Source organism: Triticum urartu, chromosome 7A (genome assembly GCF_056163025.1).
Source record: "Triticum urartu cultivar PI428250 chromosome 7A, HENAU_Tu73, whole genome shotgun sequence".
NCBI lineage: Eukaryota > Viridiplantae > Streptophyta > Magnoliopsida > Poales > Poaceae > Triticum > Triticum urartu.
Genome location: NC_141879.1, coordinates 629,845 through 657,441, shown reverse-complemented (window position 1 = coordinate 657,441; position 27,597 = coordinate 629,845). Strand labels below are relative to the sequence as shown.

At 47.0% G+C, this 27,597-nt stretch overlaps 1 protein-coding gene and 1 pseudogene across 1 annotated transcript in view; one reads left to right on the top strand and one right to left on the bottom strand.

Moving 5' to 3' along the window:
* LOC147956645 (uncharacterized) overlaps window positions 1-27,597 on the bottom strand; it is an 87,099-nt gene extending 59,502 nt beyond the window's left edge. Inside the window, exons 1-2 of the mRNA XM_087537831.1 lie at window positions 27,594-27,597; window positions 26,054-26,415 (exon numbers count right to left, since the gene is read on the bottom strand). Coding sequence (XP_087393957.1) covers window positions 26,054-26,415; window positions 27,594-27,597 — 366 coding nt within the window. The remainder of the gene's footprint in view (window positions 1-26,053; window positions 26,416-27,593) is intronic.
* Window positions 6,426-7,404, top strand: LOC125524993 (uncharacterized; annotated as a pseudogene).

Here is a 27,597-nt window from a genome sequence, read left to right as displayed (position 1 = left end):
ATCGACATTGATGGTTGGTCGGAAGAAATCGATGATGGCCCAGGTACACATTCTTCCTGCATTTGTCCAGGTATATACTTTCGGTGTCATCTAAACAGTGCGTGCATGCGTGGTATCCTTTGTTTGTCTGTCCTGAAAGGTTACTGAGAGCGGGCCAATTATTGATGGTCACGAACAGCAACACCTTTAGGTTAAATTCCTCCTGTCTGTGCTCATCCCACGTACATACACCATTTCCATTCCACAGCTGTAAAAGTTCTTCAACTAATGACCTTAGGTACACATCAATGTCGTTGCCGGGTTGCTTAGGGCCTTGGATGAGAACTGGCATCATAATGAACTTCCGCTTCCTGCACATCCAAGGAGGAAGGTTATACATACATAGAGTCACGGGCCAGGTGTTGTGATTGCTGCTCTGCTCCCCGAACGGATTAATGCCAGCCGCGCTTAAAGCAAACCATACGTTCCTTGGGTCCTTTGCAAACTCATCCCAGTACTTTCTCTCGATTTTTCTCCACTGCGACCCGTCAGCGGGTGCTCTCAACTTCCCGTCTTTCTTACGGTCCTCACTGTGCCATCGCATCAACTTGGCATGCTCTTCGTTTCTGAACAGACGTTTCAACCGTGGTATTATAGGAGCATACCACATCACCTTCGTAGGAACCCTCTTCCTGGGGGGCTCGCCGTCCACATCACCAGGGTCATCTCGTCTCATCTTATACCGCAATGCACCGCATACCGGGCATGCGTTCAGATCATTGTATGCACCGCGATAGAGGATGCAGTCATTAGGGCATGCATGTATCTTCTCCACCTCCAATCCTAGAGGGCATACGACCTTCTTTGCTGTGTATGTACTGTCGGGCAATTTGTTATCCTTTGGAAGCTTCTTCTTCAATATTTTCAGTAGCTTCTCAAATCCTTTGTCAGCCATAGCATTCTCTGCCTTCCACTGCAGCAATTCTAGTACGGTACCGAGCTTTGTGTTGCCATCTTTGCAATTGGGGTACAACCTTTTTTGTGATCCTCTAACATGTGATCAAACTTCAGCTTCTCCTTTTGACTTTCGCATTGCATCCTTGCATCGACAATGACCCAGCGGAGATCATCATCATCGGGCACATCGTCTGGTTCCTCTTGATCTTCAGCAGCTTCACCTATTGCAGCATCATTGGGCACATTGTCTGGTTCCTCTTAATCTTCACCAGCTCCCCCCGTTGCAGCATCACCGTATTCAGGGGCACATAGTTGTCATCGTACTCTTCTTCTTCGTCGTCTTCCATCATAACCCCTATTTCTCCGTGCCTCGTCCAAACATTATAGTGTGGCATGAAACCCTTGTAAAGCAGGTGGGAGTGAAGGATTTTCTGGTTAGAGTAAGACCTCGTATTCCCACATTCAGTGCATGGACAACACATAAAACCATTCTGCTTGTTTGCCTCAGCCGCATCGAGTAACTCATGCACGCACTTAATGTACTCGGAGGTGTGTCTGTCACCGTACATCCATTGCCAGTTCATCTGCGTGCATTATATATAATTAGTGTCCAAATTAATAGAAGTTCATCATCACATTAAAACCAAAGTACATACATAGTTCTCATCTAACAACATATAGCTCTCTAGAGCATCTAATTAATTAAACCATACATTGAAACTATGTAAAACATTTCAATGCGAAAACAAATGCGATCATAATCGCAACCAAGGTAACAATTGATCCAACGACATAATGATACCAAGCCTCGGTATGAATGGCATATTTTCTAATCTTCAAGCGCATTGCATCCATCTTGATCTTGTGATCATCGACGACATCCGCAACATGCAACTCTAATATCATCTTCTCCTCCTCATTTTTTTTATTTTTTCCTTCAACAAATTGTTTTCTTCTTCAACTAAATTTAACCTCTCGACAATAGGGTCGGTTGGAATTTCCGATTCACATACATCCTACATAAATAAAATCTATGTCACGTTGGTCGGCATAATTTTCATAAACAATAAATGAACCAATAGTTATAAAGATAATATATATACCACATCCGAATCATAGACAGGACGAGGGCCGACGGGGGCGGATACCAAAACCATCGCACTATATAAGATGCAATAATAAAAGTAAGAAAATAATACAAGTATCTATGTAAACATACAAGTAAGAATATTTTTTCGTTTCAGAAAGAAGATAAGAACAAGAGGCTCACCACGGTGGTGCCGGCGATGAGCTCGGCATGGGTGATCGACGGCGGTGAAGACGGGGACGGGGCGTGACGGACCGCTAAACCTAGACAAATATTGAGGAAAATGGAGCTTGGAGGTCGAGCTTGGAGAGGAGAAAGCTTAAGTAGTGTGGCTCGGGCATTCCATCGAACACCTTGTGTGCATAGGAGGTGAGCTAGAGCACCACCAAGCCCTCTCCCCCTCGGCCAGAAAAAACAGAGTAGTGTGCTCTGCTCTTACGCGAGGGGGTATATATAGGCACCTCATTGGTACCGGTTGGTGGCATGAACCGGGACTAAAGGGGAGCCTTTGGTCCCGGTTCAAGCCACCAACCGGGACCAATGGTGGTGGGCCAGGAGCGAGGCCCATTGGTCCCGGTTCGTCCCACCAACCGGGACCAAAAGGTCCAGACAAACCGGGACCAATGGCCCATGTGGCCCGGCCGGCCCCCTGGGCTCACGAACCGGGTCCAATGCCCCCATTGGTCCCGGTTCTGGACTGAACCGGGACTAATGGGCTGACCTGGCCTGGACCTTTGCCCCCTTTTCTACTAGTGCTCGTCGGGCGACCGGACATGCCCTCCATAGCATGCGCGCTAGCACGGTAGCGGCCATCGTGCGCGGCAGTTCAAGCGTGCTGCATTGTCATCAGCCGCCATGCACAGCCTCCCTGTGCAGCGCTGCCAGCGCGCACTCCACCGTGGATGTCGGTGTCATCCATCTTGCGTCACACATGGCCGTTGTACATGAACAATGGAGCTGAGGATGAATGCCTCGGCGGCTGACTTCTTGGGAACGGGCTCGCAGAACGGCCAGGGCAACTGTCCCTTCCAGGCTTCGCCGGTGAGCCCGTGGACTCCGGTGGCCGGCGGCGGGGAGGGGAATCCCGGTGCCTTTGCTCCGGTTAGTAGTTTAGGTTAGGGTTTTCTAGTCCTCGCAGGTGCGGCACTCGGGTGGATGACTAGGCTTTTTTATCGAGTTTGTCTTCTAGGCTAAAATCCTCCTCGAGTTCGTTCACTTGGATGTAGTCATTTGAGCCCCACTTGGAAAAAAACTGGTTACCAGATGCTTCTAGACTCGGTCCAAATGGTTTGTCCCAATAACCATTTGAAAACCTCCATGTGGTCGTTCTTATTCTCCGAGGCCACGAGCCAGTCCATCCCACGTTTTCGAATTTCGCCTCATCAAATTTCTTTCTTCCGAGCCTGAGGGCGCCCGCCCTCGAGAATATCCCCACCCCCCATTTGATCTGTGCATCGCGATACTCCTGAGCCAGGAGGAGAGGGAAGGGAAATGAAATGAAATCTCGAGAGTGCCCCTGAACCGACCGACCCATGCTCCCCACCCTTTTTTGCTTATAGCCCCCGCCCGGGGTCTATCCCCCCGACAGTCGACTTGCAACTGGGATAAAAACTATGATTCTAGTTGTGAGTTAAGCATGGACTTGCAATTAGGATGAAAGACAAAAACACAGGCCCAATTACGAGTCAATGGTGGGCTTACAACCGGATAAAACAAACTAAGTACCTAGTTGCAAGTCGAGGGTGAACTTATAACTGAGACAAGTATATAAAACAGTGATACGAGTTGCGAGTCGAGGGTGGAATTGAACTGAGATTATGAAAAAAACACATCCCAATTTCGAATCGATGGTGGACTTTCTACTAGGACAACAACAACACACTATGGTCGGGACTTGCAACAAACTATGATTGTGAGTCCATAGTGGACTTGCAACTGGGACAAAAAAATGTCGGGGCCCAATTGTGAGTCAAGGGTGGACTTATAACTAGAAGAAAAAACCGCCCCACTTGCGAGTTGAGGGTGGACTTGCAACTAGGAAAAAAAAGTGTTGGGCCCCAGTTACGAGTCAAGGGTTGACTTGCGACTGGGACAAAAAAGGTTGGGCCCAGTTGCGGGTCGACGCTAAACTTGCAACTGGGAAAAACAAAGCTTATCCCAGTTATGAGTCGAAGTTGGGACTATCAACTATAAAAAAAAGGTCGGGCTCCAGTTGTGAGGTTATGGACTCGCAACCGGGACAAAAAATGTCGCTCTCTAGTTGCAAGTCGATGGTGGATTTGCAATTGGAACTAAAAAAGATTAGACTTCAGTTGTGTGCCTTGCTAGCTAGGTCATGCTCATGCTCATGCAGCATATTGATTTCTGTCCGAATATTTTTCTTGGATGCGCGCGTCTGGAACTCAGAGCCGACCTTGTTGTCTTTCTGTCGGCTTTGGGTTGGCACGTTTCCCCCCTTGTATTTTTCATTTTTTTCGGTTCTGTGACATCAGGCCCCCTAAAATCTAAGGGTTCCACCACCAAAGAGTTGTACCATTACTAGCACCGATCCATCCAACACCCAAGAAGAAGAAGATTAAGATGGTCTTATCCATGACGAGGTGAACGTGCACAGTGCACGAGCAATGCTACATGCACGGGGTGGGTTTTACGGATTCAACGGGCTGTGATTATGTGGCGGTTTTTGGTTCGAGGTTAGAAGGGAGGCGGGGCCAACCCCCATGAAAAGGGGGGAGGGTTGAGATTAACTAGCACTGAGTACCGCATGGAAGGCCCGTAATCTTCCGCGCGTCTAGGATTTTCCTCCACAGAGAGAATGTCAAAAGGAGAATAACCCGTGGCCTCTGCATTGATTGAACATGCACACAACCGTCTTTATTAGTAATAAATTATTCAAAAGATACATGTGTTATAGAGGACTAGATACCTTGAAGTATGCGCCAAGTCTTCGCGAGCCTTCCTTCTATGCATCATGGGCCTTCTCAACACGACCCCTTAGTGAACCGCCATGGGGTCCTCTACCCGGTCCACCTGGCTCAAAGATGACGTGATGAGTGACCCCTTATCCCGCTCGGGTGTTGAGGTTGAGTGTCATGCGGTGGCCAACGTTGTAACTGAGACATGTTAGTTGCGTCATCTTCTGGTGAGCTTCAAGTTCCCATTCCCAAGGCTATGGTGGTTTTACGTGACAATGTTTCGGGAACCTACCTCGCTGCTAACCCGGTGCAGCATAAGGGCATCAAACACATTGCGTTGGATGATCACTTTGTGCGCAAGAAAATTCAGTTGGATGTGCTGCATGTACTTCATGTACCCACACCCCCAGTGGTTCGCTGACATTATGACAAACAGGTTGCCAACTGCTGCATTTCAAGAGTTCCGTTCCAGTCTTTGCATCGCCGACGCAAACGCTCAAATTGCGGCGGGGTGTTGAAGACGACATATCTTTGTATATCTTCCAAAATTGATCTCTCTCCTATCTCTGGCGATGTATATTTTAACTTCTAGAGATTTGATAGGATTAGTTGGCTTGTCACCCACGACACCTCTTGTAAACATTGTACACAACTCCAATGGATACAATTGAGTTGCATCCAGTACCTTCTATTATATAGCTAGCTCGGCCTCGGGCGTGGGCAAGGGCTCGGCCGCGTTTGTTGTGGTGCACGCCACCCGCGGTGAATCACCCTCAAACCGAGCGCCGGCCACTGCCTCGACGGAGGGCAAGCGCCGGCGACCAGAGACAAGGTGTGTGGCGACAGGCAATGACCCAATATTAATCTAGATTTTAGTTTGAGGGTGTTTTATGAAAAACATAAGGGATGTATACTATCGGGACACATGTCATGGTGTAAAAATGTCTAAAAACATTTGCGGGGAGCTGTATATCGATTGTGCGGTAAGATATTACAAGGGGTATACATATTTTGCAAGGACCCTTTGGCAGAATTCAAGGTCTCGTTTTTCCAAAACAGGTTTGGATCGACCAGCATACCCTCCTTGATTATTCCGCGAGTACCGAAGCGCCGCCGGCGGCGGATCGATTTTCCTTAGCCAGATCGACGATCTCCTCTTTCTCCATCTACAGATCGACGATCGTCCAGGTACCCACAATGTAGCACCCAGATCGACGATCTTCCTCTCCCCATCCCGTTTGCAGATCCATGATTTCTTCTCCCCATCCCACCACTCCAGATTCAGCTCCATGGTGCGGAACACCAAGCCGAGGCTGCTGGATGACCATCCCGGGGCGACGGTGGCCAGCCACTTCACTGACGACCTCATCCTGGAGATCCTGTCTCGCCTCCCGGTCAGGTCCGTCCACCGCTTCAAGTGCGTCTCCGTGCCATGGCGCGACCTCATCGCTGACCCCGCCAACCGCAACAAGCTGCCCCAAACCCTCGCTGGCTTCCTCTACATGACTGTGGGCAACAGCTGGCGTGGCGCCGTGGCCACCACTTCGCCAGCGTCTCCGGCCACGGTGCAGCAGCCCTGTTCGACCCCTCCCTCCCTTACCTGCACGACCATGACAAGGACGAGGGCATCATCCAGGTGAACGCCTGCAATGGCCTCTTTCTCTACCGCCGCTACAGGAAAAACAACAACATGACCCCCTCGATGAAAGAGGATGATTTCCGTTTTGTCGTGTGCAATCCCATCACCCGGAGCTGGGTGGAGCTGCCCCCAAAGCCGCGGCAGGCCAACATACATAGCTGTACCACAGGTCTGGCTTTCAATCCGGCCGCATTATCCCATTTCCACGTTCTTCACTTTGAGCAGACCTTTCAGGAACCTTACATCACAGGAGTGAACATCTACTCGTCGCAGACCAGAGCCTGGACTCATAGGGATAGTGATATGGCTGAGAAAGTTAAGCTATTCTTTCAGAGTAGATGCACCTTTGTTGGCGGCATGCTCTACCTGATGGGCGGCCTTATATATACGCAACGACGGTCATCAACGACATGGAGGGCAAAGTGTGGAAGACCATCAGTCTACCATACGGCCGGAGATTTGGTACGATTGGATCGTCGCAGGGGTGCTTACACTACGCTATGGCTTCCTACGACGATAACAACCAAATCTCTCGGTTACAACTCTGGTGCCTTCAGGATTGCCATAGTAAAGAATTGGTCCTGAAGCATACTGCCAGCTTCAATAAGCTTATGAGCATGACTGGGAAGGACTACATGGTGGTTGAGATCCATCCAGATTGCGACACCATTTTCTTGGTCTCATGTGGAGGTGATACCTTGGTAGCATATGATATGCGACATCAGAAAGTTGGATATATCCTTAATCTTGAGAAGAGCAACACACGACGTCTTCTACCCTATGTTCCTCTGTTCTCAGAGTCGTTAGCAGACGTAAATGGACAGTAGTTTTTTTTACCTTCAAACCAAGTTTGTGCTTCGGTCAAGAATTGGCTCTTCTGTTGGCTGAAGTATTTGCCTGTGTACTTTGGAATCTGCTTGAACTCCAATTTATAGCAAATACCTTGGTAAATCTTAAGTCGTGGCTATGGTTGTTGCCTGCAGAAGTACTCCAGTAACCACTTCTGAATTTGAATTGAACTGATAGCAAATGTCTTCTCTTTCTGTCTTTATAGGTGTGTTCCACGCTGCCTTTTGTCCAAAACATATGCAATGTGAAGTTTCATTCTCTTTCAATGAAACTTCACCTTCATTCTCTGCAATGCATAACAACTTTGTTTGCAATCTTATTTCACAGTAAGAGAATGAATGCAATTTTATTTCTTCTTGTTTCGGTCACCGACCGAACTGCTGTCCATGCATTTACACCTTAACTAGCCAGCCCTGGTAGCTTAAAATTTTAAGACCTCATTTTGACAGAGGTTGTGTAAGTTAGTGAAAATGCAACTTTAGTTATTAATTGATCATCTCTGCACCTGTCTTATGATTATGTCTAGGTATCAAGTGAATGAATTCAAGTAGATACATTACCTTTTTGTCAGGAAAAAATAGGCAACTCTCTCAGATTGATGTTTTTTGTGAACAGTTGTGATGTTCTGTTTTCATGTTGAGATATGCATTTGAATATTTCGGCTTTCCCATCGGGCCATTCTGATCTAGCTACCCAATGATTACCGGCGTTGCATTAATAAGGGAGACCTTCTTGGCCGACCACTCTGGTTGATGGCTATTTAGCCTGTTGTTGTTGTTGTTGTTGCTGCTCCTCCTCCTACCAGTACTCCCACCACCACCACCATCATCATTGTTCCCTACATGCTGCCCTCAGATATAGGTGATGTAGAAAGAACAACAGATGCTCAACTAGTTAAACACAAAGTGCCGACCCAAAGATATGATATTACAGATGACCAACTGTAGCGTAGAGATGAATAATAGACCACAAAGTTCTTATGGGGAGGTAGTAACCTAGCATGTGCAGTTGTGCTGCAAATGGCCGATAGAGAGTAGTGACAGTGGACGAAGTAGTCCACCTTTCAATATATAGATTTTAAAATAAATATAGGAATTCGGGAGAGGCAATGGTCTTGAGTATTTATATTATCTTTTCAACAGCATTGCACGCATGGAAGGAAAAGGAGTCGAAAGAGGCAACTCGGCAAGATGTAAATGCAGAATGATACTTGCAAGCATGCCTATTGATGATAGAGACAAAGAGTCACCCACACAGATATCTGAAGTCGCGTACGCTCTGTGATGGTTTTCAAAATTTGAATGAAGTTAACCGTAGTAATTTGGATGTACTCCTTGGTTATACTGAGTCCCTACTTCTCAAGGGAAAGACAGAAACACTAGCTAGTACTATCACTAGTTAGATCTGCCAAAAAAGTTTCTGCTTCTTGTCAGTTGTTGCCTTTTTTCTTTAACAGATATACTTCAATTTATATGCTGTAGTAAGATCTTGATTGCAAACGGTTACACAGTTTATAGTACTTTGTTTGAGATTCAGGGAATAGTACCACCTGTACTAGTAACTTAGAATTTTACATGCTGCCCTCATGCATATCACTTGGGTCAGAATAGTACCACCTGTACTTTGTTTGGGCGGTTCAGAATGTACTCAACATATTCATGTCAGATCGGAGGAGAAGCAATGGGCCACTGCGTGTTCTCAGTTCATTTGCTTGTAACGGATATGCTTTATATGCCGCAAGACCTCTTATAACTGTAAACAGTCGTACTGACAGTAGTTGATCTTGTCATAGAGTAAATGCACATGAGACATGACTGATAGTGTAAAGTGTGCCAACATGCGCTTCCGCCAGGCTCAAGAAGCGAATTTGCATCTTGGTTCACTGTCATAGTGTGTTGCCAGCATTCACTAGTGAAGTACTCCCTCCGTCCCATAATATAAGAGCATTTTTGGCACTATACTAGTGTAAAAACGCTCTTATATTATGGGATGGATGGAGTAAAAAAGAGAGAAGAAAGAAAGGCATTGGTTGCCGGAAACAGAGGTTTCGTCCGTGTAGCTTAAAAAGTTCATCTTAAACAAATGCTCCTATAGTTGTGGCCTCCTCTATTGAGAGGAGATATTTGTATTCAGTGTCAATACATTTACAACATACAGTATATAGGAACTCATGTCCATCTCATGGTTCAGTTCCTTGGACCATCTGATAACTGAAGCCGTGTTGTGCTTCAGTTGTTCTTCTGTGAAGCTTTGTCTGTGGTACTGACAGCAAAAAACACAGGTTCTTCAGTGAGTCTTTAGAATTTGTGATGAAGCAAAAGTTCCCTGACAAAGATGCATGCATTACTCCATGGAAGAAGCTTGCATTCAGAGCTCTCAGCTTGAGAGCACAACTCCAGTAACGAAAATATACTCGAAAAGTGCATGTGTTTACTCGCTGGTATGGTAAGAATAGATAGAAAGGATGATGCCGGGGATCATCGAGTCCTAGATCGACGACCTTAAGGAGTGGATGGATGCCTGCTTTCTGCATGCATGCATTCTCTGTTTCGTCCCCCTTTTAGCGAAGGAATTCAGAACTTGTCTGTATATTCATTCAGAGTGTTGTTACATTATTTATACACTGATCGATCGAAGGAGTCGGATGCAGTGCTGCCGCAAGGTACTGCGATTTTGGCTCTGGAATTCGTTTTTAATTCCCAAACAGGACACTCTACTAGGTTCCTAGCCTAGCTTCAGACAAGAATAACGACTTATCCTGCAAGACATGCATGCTTCAGGTTTTGGTGGATTCGTTACGCGCTGCAGCTGCCAACATGAACTCATATTATCAAGAATGACAAAATACCACCTCCAATGATACGGAAGGGAGAATTGCACTCCGGGTCGCACGATGAAGAAACTTAAGCTCCTTAGGAAAGAATGTAGATGAACACTTCGAGACGGAATTGAATCCTTGATGAACCATCATGTAGAAACTTCGTGAGAACTCCGGTAACAAAAGGATGATCAAACGAAAGGAAGGAGAAATTGAAAACGCAAGGTGAAGGCTTGCGATGATATAAATGGATCTTCGTGATAATTAGAGCTTGGAACTCCGGAAAAGAAAGATGAGCTATTGAACCCAAGAGTTTGATGAGCCACCAGAATAGGGAATTAATCATTTGGGTGAATCAAGAATAAGAATTATGTTATGCTCATCCTTCACCAATTTAAATTGATGACAAGCAGCGGATTTGGCATACTACTTATTCTCGTAGAAAGGATTAAGATATATATATAGCACAAACTTGAGAAAAGACTTCAACAAACCATCGTTACCATTTGGAAAGCACGAATGAATTGATATGATAACCAAGGAAGAGAACTCTTGAACGAACCACCGTAAGAATTGAAAAAGAACGAATAAAAGATAACGAATCACCGGGAAGAATTTGCAAATGAACGAAGATGCTCGAGAGAATCTAGATACATGAGAACGAAGGGATCACGAACTGATTAGAGATCACTTGAACGAAGCACCGATAAGATTTGGAGAACCATAGCTGAAAGCTGAGAATGAATAAATTCTGAGATGATGGGCTCCGGAGAAACAAACTGAAAAGAATCTTGAATTTCTCCGGATGGGTGAAAAGAATTCTATCAAAACAATTATGAGAGGATGGCATCAAGCTAGAACCACGAGTCTCTGAGAGAACGGATAAGATATGGAGGAAAAAACTCTTCTTCGGTCTTCAAATGTTGAGAATGACGACGAGAAACACCACCAAGAATTATTTAGACAATCAAAACGAAGAGGTTAAGCCAACGATGAAAAGAATTCGACAGATCTTGGAGAAAAGCATTTGACTGATGATAAATCATTCTTACGTCAAACTTCAAAAAGAAATTTGAGGATAGCTCCGGGAAAATAAGAAGAGTCAGGTAAGATCCTGGGAAAAGACCTGTGGGTTAGGGCCCACTCAAAAGAAAACACCGTTGAATGATTTGAAAGAGAGGTTGCACCGGTTGAATTAAATGACTTGAATGAGATAACAACCTCGAAATAGGTTGAACGGATCTTGAATGACAAGACGAGCCTTTTGAGAAAGCTTGAGCACGCGGGAACAAATGAATAGTGAGAAGTGAATTATTATGAGGCGCACCGGTATGAGAAGGCATTGAAATGAGGAAAGGGTAAGATCACCAAAGCTTGACTTGAAACCACCGGAGAAGATAAAAGAAACGAAGAATGATGAACTAGAAGCTCCGTTAGTATCTTTAGAATCACCGGATATGAGTCCTTGAAGAAAAACAAAGATAACTCGATTAAGAAATATGAGTCCTTGAAGAAAAACAAGGGAGGGAGGGCGGGAAAACAAAGATAACTTGGAAACGGATGAAACGAACAACGTTGAGAAGACTTTGATTTGATCTTGCGGATGTTGAAAATGATCAGATCCACTTGAAGAGAAGCACACCGGTTGAAAAGGATTGACAAAACGATCTCGATTATCAAGAAGGATTAGTATTCACATCGGAGTATGAGAACACCGCTTTGGGAAGGTATGGAATCAACATTTGACATTGAAGCAACTCGAATACCACAACTCAAAACAAAACAAAGGATTGGCTTGCAAAATAAGCCGGAACAAACATATGATAGAGATTTCATCCGAAGTTTTCATGGTGGGGCCTACACGGGCTCGATCATACAACACCATCATGTACAAGGCAGTGCACATGACATACGAAGCGTCCCCGAGTCGGCATAGCCAAGGACTCTTTAAGACACAACGAGACCACTGTAAAACCGACCGTGGATAGGCGGACCACTAGACGTCGAACCCCAATTTCATATCATACATCTGTCGGAAAGATATCCTTAGAGCTACTTGAATTCCCACTTATAAACTCCCGAAATTTTCCGGTTATGCAATCAGGTGTTGGGGATACGGGGGAAGCATAATATCTCACCCAAATCTAGAAAATCCTACATCCAGCTGTATCCATCCTTCAACACATAACCAAGAAACCTTCGGAAATCATCTACCTCAACCTTCGAAAAGCATCCGTTATACGAGTTATGGCAATACTCCCGAACTCCCGCCCCAGTACTGGGTGGCGTCAAGGTTATCTCACCAACAACTGCATAAAAGAGATTTTCGATGTCGGCGAAACTAAACTCAGGTATTCCAGAACTGCAACGATAAAATTGTGACGACAACACCTCGGAGCTCAACTCCCCGGGACACTGCCACAACCCCTAAATGACAGGAGGCACCAAGAACAATGTTCTCGTCACAAAACCATCGGAAAGGTTCCAAGATACCCGCGTGATCCTAAAAAAATTTAGTGAAATTTGAGAAGAGAATAGTCAAAACTCTACGTCAGGATGCCTTACCAGAGCGATGAAGGGACTGAGGAGTAAAAAGAATTCCTAACTCTCCGATATATAATTCCTAAATGACTCAAAACATTTTTCTAGACTCAACTCGTCCGCTAATTCGATCAAGCAGTGGGGGCTCCTAAGGTCGGGGAAGGCTCTGATTACCAACTTGTAACGCCCTCGATGCGGCTATATCTCCCACGTGTCGAAGCACGACTTAGAGGCATAACCGCATTGAAAGCAATGGCGCAAGTGAGGTAATCTTCACACAACCCATGTAATACATAAGGGAAAGAGATACATAGTTGGCTTACAATCACCACTTCACACAGTTACATGAATAAAGCATTACATCATCAAGATACAATCAAGGTCCGACTACGGAACCAAAATAAAAGAAGAACCCCAAATGCGACAAGGTCCCCGATCGACCCCAACTGGGCTCCACTAATGATCGACTAGAACGAAACAACATAAAGGACAAGGTCTTCATCGAGCTCCTCCTGAGCTTGGTTGCGTCGTCGGCGCGGACTCATCGGCACCTGCAAGCTGGTTTTGGAAGTATCTGTGAGCCACAGGGACTCAGCAATCTCACACCCTCGCGATCAAGACTATTTAAGCTTATAGGTAAGGCAAAGGTATGATGTGGAGCTGCAGCAAGCGACTAGCATATATGGAGGCTAACATACGCACATGAGAGCGAGAAGAGAAAGCAAAAGCACGGTCGAACAACTATGATCAAGAAGTGATCCTAAAACAACCTACCTCAAACATTATTCCAACACCATGTTCACTTCCCGGACTCCGCCCAGAAGAAACCATCACGGTTACACACACGGTTGATGTATTTTAATTAAGGTCAACTTCAGGTTTTCTACAACCGGACGTTAACAAATTCCCATCTGCCCATAACCGCGGGCACGGCTTTCGAAAGTTCAAATCCCTGCAGGGGTGTCCCAACTTAGCCCATCACAAGCTCTCACGGTCAACGAAGGATATTCCTTCTAGCGGGAAGACCCGATCAGGCTCGGAATCCCGGTTACAAGACATCCACGACAATGGTAAAACAAGTCCAGCAAGACCGCCCGATGCGCCAACATCCTGATAGGAGCTGCACATATCTCGTTCTCAGGGCAACACCGGATGAACACTCCGTACAGCTAAAACTAGCCCTCAAGTTTCCCCGAGGTGGCGCCGCAAGTGGCTCTACTTTGGACCAACACTTAGACAAGCACTGGCCCGGGGGGGTTAAAATAAAGATGACCCTCGGGATGTGCGACTCCCAAGGGAAAAAGGCTAGGTGGCGAATGGTAAAACCAAGGTTGGGCCTTGCTGGAGGAGTTTTATTCAAAGCGAACTGTCAAGGGGTTCCCATTATAACCCAACCGCATAAGGAACGCAAAATCCGGGAACATAACACCGATATGACGGAAACTAGGGCGGCAAGAGTGAAACAAAACACCAGGCATAAGGCCGAGCCTTCCACCCTTTACCAAGTATATATATGCATTAATTAAATAAGAGATATTGTGATATCCCAACAAAATATATCCATGTTCCAACACAGAACAAGCTCCAATCTTCACCTGCAACTAACAACGCTATAAGAGGGGCTGAGCAAAGCGGTAACATAGCCAAACAACGGTTTGCTAGGACAAGGTGGGTTAGAGGTTTGGCGTGGCAATATGGAAGGCTTGATAAGCAAGTGGTAGGTATCGCGGTATAGGCATAGCAAAAGAGCGAGCAACTAGCAAGCAAAGATACAAGTGATTTCGAGGGTATGGTCATCTTGCCTGAAATCCCGCAAGGAAGAAGAACAAGTCCATGAAGAAGACAAACGGACGTAGTCCAACGAATCCTCACAACACGATGTTATCGGAACCAATCCGAAAAAGCAACACCGGAAAGAAAGCAAACAACATGGTAAACAACCACCACATAAGCATGACATGATGCACAACCAAGTATGATGCATGTCCGGTTTAATGAAACATGGCATGGCAAAGTGCACAAGCAATTCTAAAAATTAAGTGGAGATCAATATGCAACGAGTTGCATATTGACGAAACACCACATGACTTATTTAGTTCTCTCTCGGCTATGTACTCAACAATATTAAATGTTGTTAAACATGGCAAGAGGTGAGGCATATCAAAACTACATCATCTAAACAATTTAAATGGGGCCGGATATAACAAATAACGAATCCGGTAAATCCCCATATGCATTAGTAATTTAAAAGCAAACAACAATTTAAACATTTAAATGTTATTATCATGATGCGAATGACATGTGCAAGTTTATGCAATTTTTATTAAAATTTGACAAGAGCATTATGAAGCATTTGTCACCGTGGCGGAAATGAAAAGGGGTGCCACGGCAACGATACGAAAACGGTGCCATGGCAGCGTTCCGGTTCCGGTAACTCGATTGAGATACCGATGCAAAGGAGAAGTGTGCGGATCCGTGCAAAAGATGGTGGGGCACTCCCGGATACCGGGTGTCCCATGAGTCGACGATGGTGACAACGCAAGAGGGGCAACGTGCACCGACAATTCGAGCACGAAGCAAGCACGAGCATCTCATACATCACACATGCATTCGTTCACGGGCAGTCGTCTCGGGGTTATACCTTCCATGTGCATTCTCGGAGCAGTTCGGGTTCGTAGAGGAAGTAGAGGAAGTAGTCGTCCACGGCGACGGTAGTTGTACACGGGCCTTCAGCCACGGAAGTAGGCGTACAACGTTTTCGTAGAGGGACTTGACGAATCCGAGTAACTTGGGTTTGACGGTGGTCGTTCACATCCATAGTCGCACAAGGTTCCGTAAATGTTCGGGGTCTCGACGAGGAACTCGGCGTTTCGGTGCGATGTAGGGGTACAAGTCGAAGGTCGTCGTGGTACTTGGTGTAACATAGGTCTCCGGGGTCGTCGGGTACACGTTCACATTGTAGCCGTACACGTAGAGGGTCTTATCGGAACCTCGTCAACGTTCGAGATCCACCTTGACGATCCGAAGAGGTACTTGGCATCATGGTACTTGGGTCTTGGCGGTTCGTCGTGTAGTCGTACATGTATCGTAGAGGAACTTGGTCTTGCGAAGAGGTACTTGACGCGTTCGAGGGTCGTTCATGTCATGGTACTTGGCAAAATCCTCGGGGAAGGTGCTTGACGGTCCGGGTACGGTTCTTGGTGTCTCATCCTTGCTGATCCAAAACACACGCGAGACGGAAGGCCTCTAGTGGGCAGCAACAAGGCAGGGACGGGAGGATCCGATCCAACGCGACCGGATCTGGCGATCTCCGGTGACGAACGTAGCAGGGCGGCGACGTGATGCTTGACAGCAAGGACTTGAAGCGAGGAGGAGGCCACGGCAGGAGGTCGGTGACATGGTGGAGCAAGGTAGGGGCTCCGGTCCACTGCTGTTGTTGACGCCGGCACCGCAGACGAGGCAGGGAGACAGCGCGGCGCTCGCCGGAGATAGAGCCGGCGGTGGAGGGCGGCCCTGGAGCGGGCACCATGGCCGGAGGCGGGGAGGTACTTGGGCGGCGGGAGGAGCAGCTCCAGCAGGACGAGGGACTCGGCGACGCGGACTTGGGGCTTCGGCAACGGGCGACGTCTGCGGGCGCAGAGGACGACGCTGCAGGCGCGGGTACTCGAGGAGAGGCCGAGGGCGGCTGGAACCGACCAGAGGCGATGCCCTACGGCGCGGGGACGAGGCAGGAGGCGGCTCGGTCTGCGGCTCTCGGATGCTCCGGCGTGGGCGGAGCCGGCGCGAGGAAGAGGAGCCTGGCATGGCTCCCGCTTGAGGTGGCCTTCCTGGAGGAGCTCGGCGGCAGCTGTCGCAGGCCGGCGCGGCGGAGGAAAGGGAGGCCCGCGTGAAGGGAGAGCGACGGGGAGGCATGGGCCAGGAGATCCATGGATCGGGACAGTGGTGCAGCGCTGCTCTCCCTCTCTCTCTCTCTGACGGCGCACGCACAGGAGGAAGGGATCGATGGGGGGAGATGGGGATCGATGCAGGTAGGCAAGGGTTACCACGGGGAGCGACTGGGCTAGAGGTCGGGAAGCAAGATGGGACTTGGGGGCCGGCCCAGGGAGAGGGAAGTGGCCAGAGGCCTGCTGGCTGGACGGGCTTCGCTTGAGTTGGGCTCTCTCTTTCTCTACTCTCCTCTCTTAACCAAAAAGAGAAAAGAAAAAATAGATAGAAGAAGAAAAATGGAAAGAGAGGGTATGGATGGAATTTCGGCATGGGAGTAATTTCCACGGAGTCGCAAAAATGCGCATGTTCCAAGAAAATGGAGTGGGCATTTTTGAAAGTTTTAAATTCAAACTCACTTGATTTAAAATCAAATGGTTTGAATAGGAAGTGAGGGTTCGGAAGGTCCAAAAATGTTCGGATTTTTGGTGGAGCTCCGAGAAATGGGGAAAGGATAAAAAGCAAAGTTTGGGGACCTAAATTTGGAGAGAGAAAAGGCATGTGATTATTTGTAAGTGTGTTCATGGGTGATTCCAAAAATGGGATATTGAATATAGCTCCCTAATAACGGGAGGATAGGTTATAAAAAGAATCACCATGTGAATTCCCTCGGTTTAAATGGACCAAAGATCCATGCAATTTATTTAGTAAGTTTTAAAACGGGTTGCATGATGACGAACATGTATGCAAATGAACCAAGCGGGCCTGCTCGCCGCCATGAACAACATGGCCATCCAGCAGCAAGGCGGCGGCCACGGCGAGTGGTACCTTGACTCCGGCGCCTCATCCCATGTCACCGGCAACGCATGTAATCTTGGCTCATTTTGTTCTCCATCCAACCATTCCCCCTCTAGTATCATTGTTGGTGATGGGTCCCATCTCCCTGTTCATGCCACCGGCTCGACAAAACTCACCTCCCGTCCCTTCTACCTCAACAATATCCTCTACTCACCTCGTGTAGCCACCAATCTTATTTCTGTCCGCCGTTTTTGCATTGATAACTCTGGTTCAATTGAATTTTACCCTTTTGCTTTTGTTGTGAAGGATCTAGCCACTCGGACCCCTCTCCTGACCAGCAGTAGCTACGGGCAGCTCTACTCGTTCTCCGGCGGCGCCAACAAACACTCCGCTCTCCTCACCGCGACCATCGGCGACTTATGGCATCAGCGACTTGGCCACCCCAGTGCTGCTGCCCTCTCTCGCATGCGCCATGATTTCCTTCCTTCATGTAATAAACCACTTCACCCGCGTGGTTCGTGTGAAGCGTGTCAACTAGGTCGACAGGCTAGATTACCTTTCCCAGAGTCCATGTCATTTACTTCTTTTCCCTTCCAATTAGTTCATTGCGATCTATGGACCGCCCTTGTTGCGAGCTTTTCTGGTTTCAAGTATTACCTAATTATAATGGATGATTTTACTCATTTCTCGTGGAGTTTCCCTCTGCGTCACAAATCTGATGTTGTCTCATATCTTGAGCGTTTCTACACTTATGTTCTTACGCAGTTCCGTGTTGTCATACAGTGTTTGCAATGCGATAATGGTGGGGAGTTCCTCAACGTACGCCTCCGCTCCTTCCTCTCTAACCGCGGCGCCGCTCTTCGTCTCTCCTGCCCCCATACTTCTTCTCAGAACGGCAAGGCCGAACGCGCGATTCGCTCTACCAACGACATCCTCCGCACTCTTCTTCTCCACGCCAGCATGCCACCCACCTTCTGGGTCGAGGCCCTCCACACCGCCACCCATCTTCTCAACATCTGTCCCTCCCGTGCCATTAATCACAACACTCCATACTACGCTCTCCACGGAACGCATCCTGACTACTCCTCCCTCCGTACCTTTGGATGCCTCTGCTACCCCAATACTTACGCCACCATGCCCCACAAACTGGCACCACGCTCGCTTCGGTGTGTTCTCCTTGGCATGCCCCTCGAGCACAAGGGGTACCGCTGCTTGGACCTCGCGACCCGACGTGTCATCACCTCCCGTCACGTGGTTTTTGACGAAGCCACGTTCCCGTATGCTTCCCCCCACCTGGCCACAGCGGCGCACGAGAAATCCGCGCCATAGCCACAGAAAATCCGCCTCCTCCCCACCTGCGGAGCCCGATCCACTCCCGGATTCCCCGCACCTGCCGCATCCCCCACCGTGGCCCCACCTGTCCCCCCACCCACCTTCTCGCGGGCCTCGTGCCCGCCAACCACGGTCCCTCCCACACCCTCGGCGGATCCGATCCACCAATCCCGCGCAGATTCGCCCTACCCCACACCCACTACCCGCGGTTCCCCCGCCACCGGCTCCACCTCGACCAATGAGAGCGCTAGCCCGCATGCAGAACCCGCCTCACCCACGTCGCCCGCCCATGCCTCCCTTCCCCCACGTGCTGTCCCTGTTGCACCGCCCAAAAATCTGCATACGATGCGCACCCGAGCCAAATCCGGTTTTTTGCAACCGCGCAAGCTCATGGCCGTGTCCATCTCGTCCCCCACCATATCCCCTATACCTGCCAACTACAAAATCGCCCTCCGGGACCCTAACTGGTACAATGCCATGCTTGAGGAATATAATGCTTTGGTGCAAAACAAAACGTGGTCTTTGGTTTCTTGTCCCGCAGGTGTCAACTTGGTGTCCGGGAAATGGATATTCCGTCACAAACTGCATCCGGACGGCTCCCTCGCTCGGTACAAGGCTCGTTGGGTCTTGCGTGGCTTCACCCAGCAACCGGGGGTGGACTACGGTGAGACCTTCAGTCCGGTGGTCAAGCCGGCCACCATCCGCGTCATCTTGAGCATCGCCGTCAGCAGCAACTGGGCCATCAACCAACTCAACGTCAAGAACGTGTTCCTCCATGGGACGCTTGATGAGGTGGTGTACAGCCAGCAACCGGCCGTCTTCATCGACAACGCACACCCCTCGGCCGTGTGCAAGCTCCACAAGGCGCTCTACGGCCTCAAGCAGGCGCCGCGCGCCTGGTTCCACCGCTTCACGTCCTTCCTATCCACCATGGGCTTCGTTGCTTCGCGCTGTGATACGTCGTTGTTCATTCTCCGGCGTGGTCCGGCGGTTGCCTACCTCCTCTTATATGTCGACGACATCATACTCACTGCTAGCACCGCCCCACTCCTCGCTTCCATCACAGCCGCGCTCACCACCGAGTTTTCCATGAACAACCTCGGCGCCCTCCACCACTTCCTCGGCATAAATGTGCAGCGTAGTGCTCAGGGCCTTTTCCTGTCTCAGCAGCAATACACCCTCGAGATCCTCGATCGCGCTTCCATGCTTAATTGCAAGTCCATCGCCACACCTGCCGACACCAAAACCAAGCTCTCTGCCACCTCCGGTGACCCCGTGCCAGACCCTTCTCTCTTCCGCAGCCTTGCCGGAGCGCTCTAGTACCTCACGCTTACACGCCCCGATATCGCCTACGCCGTCCAGCAAGTGTGCTTGGTCATGCACTCGCCGCACATGCCTCATGTCGCCCTGCTCAAGCGCATTCTCCGCTATCTCCGCGGGATAGTGCACCTCGGGCTCCATCTACGTCCGTCGGCGTCTTCCCAGCTCATGGCATACACTGACGCCGATTGGGCCGGGTGCCCTGACACTCGGCGTTCGATGTCCGGCTACTGCATGTACCTCGGCGATAAAAACCTTGTCTCCTGGTCATCCAAACGGCAAGCCACGGTGTCCAGGTCCAGCGCGGAGGCGGAGTACCGCGCCGTCGCCAACATGGTCGCTGAATCGTGCTGGCTCCGGCAACTACTTCAGGAGATTGGGCGCCCGCCTACCCGTGCCACAGTCGTCTACTGCGACAACATCTCTGCCACGTACCTCTCCACCAACCCGGTTCTACATCAACGGACGAAGCACGTCGAAATCGATCTCCATTTCGTCCGCGACCGTGTGGCCTTTGGCGATGTACGTGTGCTTCATGTGCCCTCCACATCGCAGTTCGCCGATGTGTTCACGAAGGGGCTGCCGACCATCGTCTTCCAGGAGTTCAGGACCAGCCTCAACGTCGTCGAGGACCCCGTTTCAGCTGCGGGGGGCTGTTGGAAAACGGCTCAGTCAGCACCCACCTGACCGGTTCTCAAGGCGGCTCCACCCATCTCTCCACGACGCACGCATAGCCCGCGTCTGTTACGCACGTCGCTCCGAGTGGCGCTCGTGCCCGTTGTAATCCTCCTGTATATAATGTACTCTTGTGAGATGAATGAATATACAGTGAATATCACTTTACAACTATGACACTCTTTATGCGTTTCGAGAATCATGCGAATCAAACAAACCATCAAATTGTTTAGTAAAATCGCATGGATATCTCTGAATGCAGACCATCTAATTAAGATGCCACCCACCCACCTCAAACTGTCTCTGATAAGTGTTCAATGGGCTGGGGCCGGATGACTGAAAAACATAAATGAGCCATCGCATCCCTACCCATACTTGATGGTACAAAATGGAACCACCAATTAAGTATCGTCAATTTTTGTTACTACCCTAATCGTTCTCCAGCAGTTCACATGTAGTTCCTTGAGGGCCATGAGCTTCTGCAGGATTCCCTCCGGTAGTGTCTTTAAATTTGGGCTTCCAGAAATATGTAGCTGCTTGAGCTGAGGGAATGATACAGCCGATACTTGTCTTGCCACATCCTGGTGCAATCTCTCCAGTCTAGGCATGTTGCGAATCATCATGGTTTCAAGTTTAGGAAAGAAGGTGTTGGAGAAATACAGGATTCCACATTGTCTGCATCCTCATTACCAACACATAAGCTTGTCAAACTAAGCATACGATCCAAACTCAAGTACCCGAGTGAGGGCAACTTCCACAGTGGTGGAAGATCTTCGACGTTGCAGTTCATGCATCTACTCAGACGGAGTTCGCTGAGATGTTCAAAATATGTAGAGTCATGCATCCATGCTGACAATCTAGCACCCGTATAGCTGCATAATTCTAAAACTTCAAGCCTTTCATGAGGACGAAGGGCATCTAATATTCCTTCTGCATTAGTATCTACTTCATATAAATAAGGCATACTATGAGAAGGTCCATTTGCCCAATCGAGTGATAGTCGCTTCAAATTATGCTTGCCAGAAATATTGCCTTGTTGAGCATTTTCTGCACCATGCACTTTTCTGAGCTCATACAAAGAAAGAGCACCAGCAACTAGATTCAGATCTTTCAACTAATCAATTCCACGACCTGCATCACTATCAACGACATAACTCGTCAGTGTGTGTAGAGAATTCAATAGACCAATATCTTGTGGCATGCGCTCCAAACTATCGCACCCAACCAGGAAGATGTACCGAAGACTGATCATATATCTCATGCCTTCTGGCAATTTCTTCAGCTTTTTACAACCATTGAGCCTCAATGTTTGCAAGCTATACAATATGGCTGTGGCTTCAGGCAGTGCAGTTATAAGAGAATAAGAACAATCACTCCTCAAAAAAAAAAGAATAAGAACAATCAAGATAGCGGAGATGCTTCAAGATTTTCATATTTTTCTCAATTGAGTATGTCTTCAATGCTCTTAAGGACATGAAATTTGGCATGGGCATACTCACAAGAGTCAGAATCCAAAAAACTTCCCTTTGAGTTAATATCGTGCAGGGCCGGGGAGCTAGAATCTCCGTCATTGTATTATTATTACTGACATAATCAAGTGACAAATGTCGAACCTCATACTGTAATGAGCTAGCACCTGAGACTCCTTGCATATTTTGTTGACGTGACAAAGACTCTTGTAGATTGGAGCAATCATTTCCACTGACTGTCGGGGGGATGAACCCCGGGCAGGCAACGGAGAGAAAAGGAAAAGATTTGCTCAAGAGCAAGAAAGTGCTAGGAAGGATGTCGAGCGTGTCTTTGGTGTTCTGAAATCTCGATGGAGCATCGTTCGGTATCTGCTAGAACTTAATTAGAGTATCAAGAAGTTGTGGGAGGTGATGACTGCTTGTGTGATCATGCACAATATAATCGTAGAGGATGAGCGCCCGGAACGTATCTACGATCAAGGGTTTTAGTTTCAGGGTGGGAATGTTGTGTCTGAGCATGGAGGAGGAGCGGTAACGTTTGCGCAGTTCACCCAATTTCATCATAAAATGCTTGATTGGAAAACTCACATGCAGCTGCAAACTGATTTTGTTGAGGATATATGAGATCATGTTGGCAACCAATAGATTTATCTTTTTTTAAAATGTATTTGAGATAATTTAATTTTTATTTGGCTTGTAAACTATGCTAAATTTATTTGGTTGCAAAACTATGCTATTTTTGTTTGGTTAAGAAACTATGCAAAATGTGTGCATATTTGTAGAAAAACAGCAGTCAGCCGACCACGTCGGTAAATATGGGTCGGCGCGTCGGACGCACTACCGACCCAAATCATAAATAAGGCGTACGCCGAGCGAGCGGCCGATCAAACGGACAAAAATACGGAAAAAATCATCGTCCGTTTGTATCGGCGCGTTAGAGTTGCTCTAAATATAGGATCCTGCGACAACTTGTAATTTGGTTGAAGCAATTCCGAAGAGATCAGTTGGTCCTGACTAAAAGAATTTGGCTGATGGACTTCCAAGGACCCAACTGCTAAATGGTTCGCTTGCCTTTGATTAGGATGCCGGCGTTGGGGGATTATTCAAGCATTCCAAGATTGATGCATTTGTTTAGTCCGTTAATCTATATCTACTAATAAAATAAGATGCATTTCGCCAATTTTTTTATTCATGCATCGTCGAAAAGAATTTTTTTTCTATTTGAGATGGTACTAAATTCTAATTCGTTTGTCTGCTAGAAAAAAGCTTTTTCCAGAATTTTGTACGTGGGCCGCGAGCTACGGCCCAGCGAAGTCATCCCACTTATTTTTTGGCCCATGCAGCTCTGAAAATTCTATTTTCCACACAGGCGACAAATAGCCCGAGCTTCGCACATGACAACCTATAAAGGGCTGGCCCATTTTTCTTTGTTTCTGTATTTTATTTCTATTTTTATTCTCCTTTCCCTATCTCTTTCATCACTTCCAAGTTTATTTTTCTTATAGAATTTATTTCATAAATTCAAAATTCTCGAAAAAGTTAAAAATTAAAAAATATAGAAAATGTTCAGAATTCCAAAATTTTGTTGCTATTTTGAAATATATTCGTAACTTGAAAAAGGTTTCCTATTTTTTCAAAATCTTTTATTTTATTTCAAAATTGTTCGATATTTGTAAAATGAAAATGGAAATTTCAAAAAAGCTCCAAATTCTAAAAATATTCTTGTATTAGTGAAATTTCCACGATTCAAAATAATGTTAAAAGATACACATTTTTGAAAAATGTTATTAATTTTCAACACATGTTCTCATTCTAAAACAAATGTTCACAAATTCAAATAATGTTCATGTTTGTATTAAAAAAAGTTGGTGTGTTCAAAAAAATATTTGTGAATTTTAAAAGATATTCCTATTCAAATTTTGTTCACGTTTTTCTGCAAGTGTACATAATTTTCAAAAAACTGTCGAGGATTTAGAAAATGGCTCATGTTTCCTACAATATTCAGAAACTTCATACCTTAAAATCTCCTTGATTGAAAGAAAAAGTAGATCGAATAATTAATGGGCCGTCTCTAGCGTGTGATGACGTAACAAAACTCTTAAATGCCCTCGATCAATGAACGGAAAAATAGCGGATTGATTACTTCATACCTGGCGAAATCGAGAAGTTAAATGTTCCTTTTTCATGTGCGCACAGGATTTTGCTTGCACATATAATACTCACTAATTTTTCTCCCGTTGCAATGCACGGACATATGTGCTAGTTATATTTAATGTTGAGTACACCCCACCTAGACTTGATGTCAAAACTCAGAAGCTAACACTTGTATGTATATATGATATATCTAAAGATTGTTCAACTGTTAGGTTCTGGCATGCATAGATTAGATTTTCCTACCAAATGATTGCCATAGCTTTATCTGTATGGACTGAAATGACGAAAGTCAATGTATACTACTCAATCTAAAGGAAACACAGCATGCTTTGCGTTGCATGCAGCTAGCAGTGGGTCCAGCAAAAACATAGTAGGAGGAGCTGCTCGGCTCTGCTATTCCTTTTTCTTCATAGTTTCATGCACAACGAGTCACTGTATTAAGATATCCTTTAGCTCACCAAATAGCTGACAAGTATGTTGGTGTTCCCAGTCAAGTCCAGTCAAATCTATTGTAGGTTCTCATCGAACAGAAGATGAGATTTTTGTAAATACAACATTTGCGTGAGTAAATGGCCTCTGCCAAAGATGTCGAAGTTGAAGCTTTCTTTATGGACCGGAATTACTTGCCAAAGCTTCAATGAAGAAAGGCGTTCTGAAGAACTGAAGCACATCAAGGCTCAGTTGGTGGATGGCCCAGATGGTCCGGTCGAGGTAAGTGCATTAGTTGTCTGGAACATAGTGAGTCTTGTTGTTCAGTTTATTCCTCTGTTCTTGTTGCCCTGTGAGACGTGAGTGAAGGTGTTTTAAATCTGTTGACAGTTAAAGGTGTTTTAAAAGTAGGTTCAGTAAAGGCTATCTTTGAAAGAGTTATGCCCACCTGAAAACACTGCAGAGTAACCACGACTGTACAATCACAAAATTGAGAGAAATCATTGTACAAAACAGCTAGCTACTCCCTCCGTTCCAAAATAGATGACTGAACTGAACTAACTTTAGTACAAAACTAGTACAAAGTTGGTTCATCTATTTTGGAACGAAAGGAGTACCTGGCGGAAGCAACGACGTGCATAGATTACTACTTCATCTCGTATGGTGCAGCGACTATTTGTCCTCAATCTGGTCTCCGAGATAATTTTGCTATTTTAATATTTACACCATAAACAGAATGACTGATTTGCTTAGTACGCGCTGCAGCAACTCCCGTGGGGTTAGGCTGCAACTGTAAGGTTTTGCCATGCATAGATTACATTTTCTTAGCAAATTCAGTAACACGTGCCTCAGATCATCTATCTTATCTGTGACAGGTAGAGCATATGCCCAGTTGGCTGCTATCTTGAGAGCCTTGGCCAAAACAGCTAGTCCCGGCCCACCCTCGGATAGCTCACATTGGACCGACGGCCCACGCAAAGGCCCGCCCACACAGCGCTCAGCCGCCGCCAGCCCCTCGGGGCCCAGCAAACGATTCAAATGCGCGATCCGCACCACCCGGATCACCCTTGCTTGGTCGACCGGCGGCCGCCGTTTCTTTTTCCTCGTCACAACCTTCCAAGTATCTTCCATAAAGAAATCTGACAAAATCGGTTTCGGTAGACTAACCTTAGGTAGAGGCCCCTTCCAAGGCCGGATCGCCGTGGCCGCCGTCCGTCGATGAACAATGCGTCGGACGATCTCGATCTTGTCTTCCGCCCGCAGACCTAGCCTCGTCGGATCGTCGGAAGGAATTGCCTGATCCACACTCAAAGCCACCTCGTCCTCAGAATACCCCACCCTAAGGGCTTCGCAAATCGCGTTGGAAGGGGTGGGAGACGGCACGCCCGCCGGCCCGCCGGCCGAGTCGCCCTCGTCGTCATCAGAGTCGCCGGCGCCTTCGTCGGCCAAGGCCCAGAACTGGCTTCCCACGCACCTCCTCCCTCCGGTAGGGGTAGCGTCGGGCCGTCTCCCGAGTCGCCCCAAACATCCTGTTGGCTCTAATGGCGTCGCGATTCAACTTGGCAGTTGACGAACCCGATGAAAGCACGACCTTGAGCGTGCCGCTGATTTGTCCCGATCTTTCACGATGCAACAACCTCGACCGAATTCCACCAACAGAAGCTCCCAATTTCACGAGTAATATACGCAACCTGAAACTATGGTAACGACAACTGACAAGCAATACCTCGGCTAACAAGGCACCTCCCGCCTTAGTAGAAGTAACCAGCACGTAATCCGTCGTCGCCGACGGACCTTAAACCAATAGCTAGCAAACTCTCAATTACCAGAATCCTCTCGTCAAATTGTATTTTTCTTAATAGAAAATATCACAAAGATAAACAAGATGAACGCCCAGAGGGCCGCTTCATAGTTCATACATGACGTCTCTAAACTCTCAACTCTAGAAGAAAATAACCTAAAAATAAAAGTCTTGATGGCTGAATATATATAGCTAGTTTACAACCGACTCGGATGAGTACGGCCTAAACACGGCACGCAGGCCGACGTTCCTTCCCTTGCTCGTAGGATCTCCTGGTTGTTTTAACTACGTTTAAATTTTCTTTTCCAAACGTACACACTTGCCTGTAATAGTGATTTCTACCATTGTGATATCCTATTTCTCCAGATAAAATAATCATGTTTCCAGCTCTTGGAATCATGAAACTTGGCTTCTTTCATTTATCAAACAAGATTGTGTTGCTGGAATTGTAGCAAAATGCTTTGTACCCATTTTATGGAAAATGTAATGCTATCGTTTTTCTTTGTGGTGCCTTATGACGTCAGACCTTGAGTGTATGTATCTTAGACTTTGGTGGTAGTTCAGGGTTGTAATATGGACTTGTCTCAATTCAGAATGCAATGCTTGAGCTAAGATGTCCTTCTCTCTATGGAGCATGAATGAATGCAGCTAGCGGTGGGTCCAGCAAAAAACAGAGGAAGACTAATCAAACTGCTCTGCTTAAGCGTTAATTCTTCACGTAATCACTGGTACGTTATGAAAGAATTCAGTGGCTGAGATTTTATTCAAGTAGGTCTAGAATTCATTGGCTGAATTGGCAGGCAGAGATGTCTTGTACTGTTATTGCTTGATTCGGAACTTTTCACAGCAGTTTGATTCGGAACTGTGCTTGGCGTTCCAGTGAGGTATTTAAATTGATATGCTTACCCAT